An 8,819-nucleotide genomic window follows, 5' to 3' on the forward strand; every position below is an offset into this window, starting at 1 on the left:
CGGTGAAAGCTTCCTTAGCGGGCTTCTTCCCGGTCTTGTCTACATTTGGGGCGAATACTTTCTCCTTATTGAAGTTAGTAATTGGCTCCTTTTTCCCATGATTAGCGATACTCAGCTCCATGTCGTGGGAACGAGTTGCTAGCTCTTCAAATGTTCTTGGTTTTATACCTTGGAGGATGTAATGTAACCCCCAGTGCATGCCTTGAACGCACATCTCAATGGCAGAGGTTTCAGAAAGTCGATCTTTGCAATCCAGACTTAAGGAGCGCCATCTATTTATGTAGTTGACGACAGGTTCATCTCTCCACTGTTTCGTACTGGTCAGCTCTAGCATGCTTACAGTACGACGAGTGCTGTAGAAACGGTTGAGGAATTCCCTTTCTAGCTGGTCCCAACTGTTGATAGACTCAGGTTCGAGGTCAGTGTACCAGTCAAAAGCGTTACTTTTCAGCGAACGCACGAACTGTTTGACGAGGTAGTCTCCCTCTGTCCCAGCATTGTTGCAAGTTTCAATGAAATGGGCGACATGTTGCTTCGGGTTGCCTTTTCCATCGAACTGCATGAATTTTGGGGGCTGATAACCCCTTGGCATCTTTAAAGCATCAATCTTCTTGGAGTAAGGCTTTGAGTACAGTACGGAGTCATGCGAGCTTCCTTCGTACTGTGTCTTGACAGTGCTTGCGATCATCTCCTGTAGCTGCTGGATAGAGAGAGATCCCATGGATGCCATTGCTTGGTCTAGCTTCGGCTTCTCTTCAACTTTCTCCGCTGGTGGCTCCTCTTCTTCGTCGTCTTCTTTCTTTAATAGGCCAATATTTGGGTCGACTTTCACGTCGGGCAGCGCATCTAGTTGGTTGACAAGTGCGACAATCTGCAAGTCCTTCTCTTCCACAGTCCGTGTGAGCCTTGCGATTGCTTCATTCATCTGAGCTAGCTGCTCCTCGATTGAAGTTGCTCCAGTGGTCATGACTTGCATGGTTGTACTGCCGCTCGAATCAGCGTCGGAGAGTAGGGACTCTGAGTATTTCCTCGGGCTTTCCCCCTTTGATGCCCTTAGCGAGGCTAAGGTGATCACAGGCTCGTACCTCAAGTGCTCTTGTTCCTTTGACAGAGTTAATGCAGGGGCGGAAGCCGCAGCAAAAAGAGCTCTTGCCTTACTTCGGGTTATGATGCCCGAAATATCACCACTTGCGGCGATGATGTTCTTGTTCTTTGCTTTGATTGCAGGAACAGCTTGATCCTTTCTTGATGCCATTTGCGTTTTTCGATGATTTGAGGATAGAGATGAGAGGTAGAGATATCCCACCGGGCGTGCCAAAAGTGTAAACACGGAAAATTCCTGAAAACAAGAGACAAGAATAACGTGTACAAAATATATTTTTTGGTGTTTATGATTTTGGGGTTACAATCTCTTTGTAATTTGTTCCTCTGATTCTATCTTCGTAGGGTGTAGGTTTGTGGATGAGCTGTTGATCCAAAGGGCCGTCGGGGCTTGATCTAGGGATGAATAGTTGATGAACGGATCTTCGAGGGCTTTTGGGCCTAATCTTGAAGACTGATGGATGAGCGGATCTTCAAGGGCTTTTGGGCCTAATCTTGAAGACTAGGATGAGCGGATCTTCAAGGGCTTTTGGGCCTAATCTTGAAGACTGATGGATGAGCGGATCTTCAAGGGCTTTTGGGCCTAATCTTGAAGACTGATGGATGAGCGGATCTTCAAGGGCTTTTGGGCCTAATCTTGAAGACTGGGATGAGCGGATCTTCAAGGGCTTTTGGGCCTAATCTTGAAGACTGATGGATGTGTGGATTTGTTGAGGTTGTTGATCCAAAGGGCCGTTGGGGCTTGATCTTAGGACGAACGGGTGATGAACACTTTCTTCAAGGGGCCGTCGGGGCTTGATCTTGAGTCGGCGGAAGTTCTTCAAGGGCCGTTGGGGCTTGACCTTGAAGGAGGGTTTGACGAAGAACGAAGAGTGTTTTCTTGATCCTTCGGGATTTTGCTTGAGAGCTTTAGAGTTTCAAGGCTTCAAGGTTTTGGTGTGATGTAAATTCCCTTCTTTCTTTCTCTTCTTCTTCCTTTCTCTCCTCTCTTGAAATGAATGCCTTGGCCTCCTATTTATAGAATTCCAAAACTTGATTTTTTGGATTTAAATAATCAGATGAAATAAATCGTTTCTGCCAGATATTGACACGTGTCCTATTTGATGACCTTTCCAATTTATTTCGATTTTTCGTTGAGTCACACGCTACATGTAAAATTTATGTGACACGTGAGCGTTGAAATTTTAATTATTGGTTAACATTCATTTCACCGAAATTTCGATGTCTACACAGCTAGCCCACGCTGCATAGCAACAAATTACCGGACCACAGCGCTTTCTTTTTCTTTATGTGTAGAAATTTAGATTAGAAAGCTGGTTTTAATGGACTATAATTAGGGAATTTGATCGATATTGTGGATAAATTTTCATGTTGATGTGTTGTTAGTTGGCACTTATGATCTTGTTTAGTAATTGCTTTATGTTTCTCATCTGACTTTGGTATGTAGATATATTGTTGGATTCCTGTTTGAATCTGTTCAATGCAAGTAGGAAAGGAAACGGACTCTTTCTCGTTCGATTCCATGATTGGTATTACTTGGAGTGATTGAATTTGGATCCCATTTAGCAAAAAAAAAAAAAAAAACATAGTGATGAATTATTATAGGACCAATCTTTGGTTAGGAAGTTCCTCTAGACCTGCTGCCCTCAGAAGAATTGCAACTTAGTTTTGTATTGGTCGAGAGTCGACAGTATTAGTCAATTTCTCAATGGAACTGTTGAGGGGAGTCTTTGGATTGCTGCTTAAACCTTCATTACGACTGTAACAGCCATTGAAACTCACCTAAAGAGCTTTCTCTATTACAATTGTGGTACAATTGAACCTGACAGGTATTCTTGTGTTTTGCTAATGTTGAGGAAAGTAGATGACGCTTAAATTCTTTAAATTTGAAAAATAGCTGAATATATAATTATTTTGAATTAAAAATCCAGTTACTAGTTATTTCCACCATAGTAATATTTTGAATTAAAAATCCAGTTACTAGTCATTTCCACCATAGTAATAACCTCTGTGTTGAAATCTGTCGGGAACTTAGAGACAATTCGTTTTAATCTGGCAGCCCTGATTGCAAAGACTTCAACTTTTTCGTGGGACTTGACAGTTTGGTCTGAGATGGGTAAGCCGGAAAATGGGGTAGATTTTGCCGCCCAAACCATAAGTTCTTTTCCATAAACCTCACCTTTCGCAATATGTGTAGTGCTTGACGAGCCACTTTCGCCACCAGTAGTTCCAGTCTTGTAAGCAAGTGCAATGCCCTGCGTGATGAAGAGCATCCTATCTAGTGGCTCCCCCTCTCGAATAATATAGGTACCATCAGCATAGCTAACTGGCTCAAGATCCTCCATGATTGCATCCAACACTCGTCTGTCCTTGTTTTCAAGCCCTTCCAACTGGGGTTAATTCATACATGTAATTAGAAACTTAAGACTACATCGATAAGATCCAATAAGCAACATCATTTTACTAAGACGGATGATAATCAACTGTTTAAAAGTAGACTCACGAAAGCACGCCTAAAGAACTCAAAGAGGAGTTCATGCTCCTATCTATACAATAGCTTGAATTCGTTAACTAGATTATTCGAAAAACCATCTACTGCCACAAGTTTATAGAGCACTAAATAGAGCTATGCATATGGAGAAATTGACAGAGATGGGACATTAGGAATTTACTTTCGTTAGTGTAGCCAAGAAGAGATGGCACTTCAAAGGGCTCTGAAGTTCCTGAGGAAGTAACGAGAAGATATTCTCTGCAGCAAGACCTTCGTCCTCTTCAAGTTTTTCTCTTACCAATTTCCAAATTGCAAATTCTACCCCCTTTTTAAGACCATATTCAGATACCATGAACTCTATTCGTGGAAATATGACTCCCCACCCCTGCAATATCTGAGATGTTCTGGTAATTGCCTGCATAAATGTCTACACCACAACATGGAGGTTTGAAATTGAGTTTATTAAATCCTGAAATTTACATGCATTTATGTAGAAACTACTCAAAAGAAAACCAGATATAAAAAATATAATTCATCACCGACTTGCACATGTCCAAGCAGATACATGAATAGTAGCAGGCCACTGATCGAAATAGAAATTACAAAGACGCTTTCCCATGCATTGGTACTAGAGTTGAGGTTTGAAGCAAAAGAACTGCAGAATTCATTGGAGCAATTTATTAAAACAATATTTGAAAAGGGACAACTCATTGGAAGGCGTGCGTGATTGAATCTTGATGGTCAATCTCAATGTACCCTTTAAACACTGGCACATCTCATGCACCGGTGTATTGCAAAAAAATCCATGTGCATGACGCAATATCTAAGAATAAAAATACTTGTATAGGACAAACCTCAAATTTCGTAAGCCCCATGAAAAACACATCAAGAGTTTTTGAGGAAAATCTGTTGTTCCCACTATGCCAGACTGGAGAGCGTCACCAAATATGCCAAAATCGTGTACCATTGCATTTGGTGGATTTGTTGGACACATATCATCTAGAAGTGTGACATTTCTGAACGTAGTATTATGGCATTGTAAATGATTTAATTCACATCCATTTTCACTTCGACAAGTAGAAATCCAACAATTTATCTTTCGTTGAACAGAAAAAAAGTACCAAAATGCCCCGAGTACCTAACAAACCAAGAACTATGTTTAGAACTCAATATTTACAAGCAACTTATGGAGCAGTGAAAATAAATTAAGATAAGAAGATAACTTACATGGCTTGCAACGATGTACATGATGAAATTTAATGCACCTGTAATCCATATCGTCTTCTCCTTAGCCAATTCTTTGCTATTTTCACGTGCATACCTGTTAACCTCCTTACATGCTCTGTATACCGGGTAAGCTCGTGCAACATATTGCAATAGAATAAGTGAGTTCAAAAACTTCATTCTATTTAAAGATCTTGATTCCCTCGTTGTTGGAAGGAAAATTAGAATTACGATCTGTACACAAATGTAAATAGTAATTAAACTTTTAAGTATTGTATGACAGAATCAACAATATTAAATTATAGTAATTTTTAATATATGACTTAATTAAGAGATTACGAAAAATAATTCACTCCAGAAAAGTAATTGGCTTACTTGTGGAATAGGAAGAATAGCTAAAATGTTATGTATTGGGGATTTTGGTATTATGGGCATCTCAATCTCATCATGTAGGCCTAGGAGACCTTCCAGAAAGCTCAATTTCCACCACGTACGCAGCACACGATACATGATTATAAGTAGATAATGGAGATCCGCAAATAATCTCAAAACAATAGCTATCTTCTCTAATTTTTCGTCCGGCTTGAGACACTTGATATTTTCATTGATGATGGGAACGTACAAGAACAAAGGGTCCACAAGCATCGGGCCAAAAATAATCGCAATGCGGAACAAATATATTAATGTATATCTTATCAAATATCTTATCTCAAACCATGTAGAAGATATATAACGTTGTATTGTAACGGATAGTGTTGACCACTTCGATCTATCTCCTCCATCTCTCTTGCCACGCTTCCCTTTGGCAAGCTCTAAAATTTCCTTACCTGACAAGCTGAACAAGTAATACACAAGAATTAAACATGAAATACATTTGTATTTGTTTATTCCTATTTCGAACAACCATATTGATCTGATGCAAAAATCCTTTGTTTTAATTTTAAAATTAAAAATATATATATATGTTAGAGATATTAAAAGAAATATGAAACCTTGTTAAGTCGGTTGACTCGTCATTGGAGCTCACATTTTTTTGAACTGATTCAGCAGAGTTCATCGTAACTCAATCTTACTAGACTATGATGCGTACAAGATTATCTGAGCTATCAAAGACCCGAATGAAAAGCTTCTTGAAATTACAACAAAGTACATATGTTAACTACAACCACTACAGGATGGAGAATAAGGAGGCTAGGGGTTGAATGGATAAATTAAGAAGCTAGCTAGCTAGGGTTTTGGAAATCTGCATATGAAGATATCATGCAGCAAATCCAACTGAAATTTAAGATCAAGCATATATGGCATTTAGGCAAGTCGTTAGATTTATAATGGTCAGTGAGGTCTTGGTCTTTTCCCAAGTACGTACTTTTTCTCGTGTGTAATTGTGCTTACCAACCAGAGAAAAATAAAGGACCACTTGACAACTGTCCCGGACAGTGGATGAAATGAGAATGGAATGGGTATTTTTTTTTTTTTTTTTTTTTAATTTAAATCTACACACACACCAGGCCTCGAACCTGGGACCTCCTAATCGTTAGATTTATAATGGTCAGTGAGGTCTTGGTCTTTTCCCAAGTACGTACTTTTTCTCGTGTGTAATTGTGCTTACCAACCAGAGAAAAATATAGGACCACTTGACAACTGTCCCGGACAGTGGATGAAATGAGAATGGAATGGGTTTTTTTTTTTTTTTTTCCTAATCCACACACACACCAGGCCTCGAACCTGGGACCTCCTAATCTACCCCACCCTTACCCACACCCTCATCACTATAATCAATATAAATCATGGTTGCTTCAGCAAAACTATAAATTTTCAGATTCCTAGTAACGAGTTAAATCATACTGGAGTACGTACTAAGTAATGTTAGAGAGATCACATCTTAAGAGGCCACATTGTCCATTGGATCCGGTTACGGGTTGTGGTCGGGTCGACGCGGTTGGAGCTCGCGAGGTGCATAGTACCTTCCGGACCCAACAAAGAAAAAAGCCGGATTTCGTAGGGATAAGGCTAGAAAACTTCAAGGGGCCATAACAGGTTCATTCCTCAACCCAATTCAAAGATTCAAAAGTCAAAATGAAGCTCAAAGAACAAGGAATTGAAATATATCAAAATGCCCCGAGCACCTAACGAACCAAGAACTACATTTGTAAGTCAACAATATTTACAAGCAAATTATGGAGCAGTCAAACTAAACTAAGATGAGACAATAACTTACATGGCTAGCGAGGATGTACATGATGAAATTTAACACCTGGAAACCATAATTTCTTTTCCTTAGCAAGTTCTTTGCTTCGTTCACGGGTATTCTTGTTATACTTCTTACATAGTTTGGACGTTGGATAAGCTCGTGCAACATATTGCAATAGAATAAGTGAGTTCAAAAACTTCATTCTATTCAAAGATCTTGAGTCCCTCGTTGTCGGAAGGAGAACTAATATTATAATATGTACATAAATGTAACCAGTAATTAAAATTCAGTGTTGCATGATAGAATCAGCAAAATCAAATTATCCTAATTCCTAATTATGACTTAAGAGATTAGGAAAAATAATTTACTCCAGCAAAGTAATTGGCTTACTTGTGGAACAGGAAGAACAGCCAAAATGTTATGTATTAAGAATTTGGGTAGGATTCCGTGTATCCCACCATATGCGAGATCTTCCAGAAATCTCATTGTGCACATTTAGGCAGCACAAGATAGCATTGATAGAAGATTTTAAGAAGAAAAGGGAGATCAAAAAATGATCGCAGGACAATAGCTATCTTTAATTTTTCGTCCAACGCGAGATATTTGATATTTTCATTGACGATAGAAACCTACAAGAATAAAGGATTCAGAAGCATAGGGCTAAAAACAAATATCATCAACAATATAAAAAATAGTATATGATCAAATTGCATTGACCACATTGATCTATCTCCTCCATCTCTCTTGCCATACTTCCCCTTTGCATGCTCTGAAATTTCCTCAACTGGCAACCTGAACAATTAATACACAAAAAGTAAACATGAAATTCGTTTGTTTCATTTGTTTATTCCTATTTCGAACAACCATGCATATTGATCTGATGCAATGCAAAGATCCTTTGTTTTAATTTTAACAGGGAAAAAAAAAAGTTAAGAGATGTTAAAAGAAAAATGAAACCTTTTTAGGTTGATTGACTTGCATCGGAGCTCTCTATTTTTTGAATTGGTTTATCATAGTTCATCATAACTCAAACTTACTAAGTTATGATACGTACAAGATCATATGAGTTATCAATGACCCTAATGAGGAGTTTCTTGAAGTTACGACAAACTACATATGTTAAATACAACCACCGTAGGATGGAGAATAAGGAGGCTAGGGGTTGAGTGGACAAATTAAGAAGCTAGCTAGCTACGGTTTTGGAAATATGCAAATGAAGAAATCACGCAGCAAATCCAACTGAAATTTAAGTGCAAGCATATATGGCTTTTTGGCAAGTCGTTAGATTTATGGTCAATGGGGTCTTATAATAACTGATACAACAGAAATATAGTTAGAGGGATATTATTGTAATTGGGTTATATGGCTATATAAAGGATTGTATAGCTATCATTTTCTTAAATTCAGTTGTATACATTTTCTCCGATCAATTAATCAATACAATCTCTCTTATTTCTCTCTACCAATTATTTCTCTTCCTCTGTACCAATTTCATCTTTTGCAATGTAGTTAATATCTTGGACTTTTTCCAAATACGTACTTTTCTCATATATATAATTGTGGATGAGGATTTCTTCGGGTCTTCTATGCAAGGATATTAGAAGTTTTATCATAGAACATGCAATCATTTTTCAATATGTACTGTTTGTGTATAATTTTAAATAAAATTTTAAAATAATTACTAATCACACGATATCTAATGAACAAATGAGATGTGAGAATTCCTAAAATCTTCACAAAATAATCTGAATTGGGATCCAAACCCTATAATTATGCTCACCAACCACAGCAATAAATAGGGCCACTTACATG

At 38.2% G+C, this 8,819-nt stretch overlaps 1 protein-coding gene across 1 annotated transcript; it reads right to left on the bottom strand.

The window, feature by feature from the left end:
- Positions 1–3,035: 3,035 nt before the first annotated feature.
- On the bottom strand, positions 3,036–5,873 carry LOC137723153 (cyclic nucleotide-gated ion channel 1-like). Its single transcript, XM_068462327.1, has 7 exons — positions 5,809–5,873; positions 5,192–5,651; positions 4,820–5,050; positions 4,447–4,730; positions 4,136–4,247; positions 3,774–4,019; positions 3,036–3,491 (listed from the first exon to the last, which is right to left on the bottom strand). Exons 1-7 carry the CDS (start codon positions 5,871–5,873, stop codon positions 3,036–3,038), a joined length of 1,854 nt encoding a protein of 617 aa, XP_068318428.1.
- Positions 5,874–8,819: the final 2,946 nt, after the last annotated feature.

This window comes from Pyrus communis, chromosome 17 (genome assembly GCF_963583255.1).
Source record: "Pyrus communis chromosome 17, drPyrComm1.1, whole genome shotgun sequence".
Taxonomy (NCBI): Eukaryota; Viridiplantae; Streptophyta; class Magnoliopsida; order Rosales; family Rosaceae; genus Pyrus; species Pyrus communis.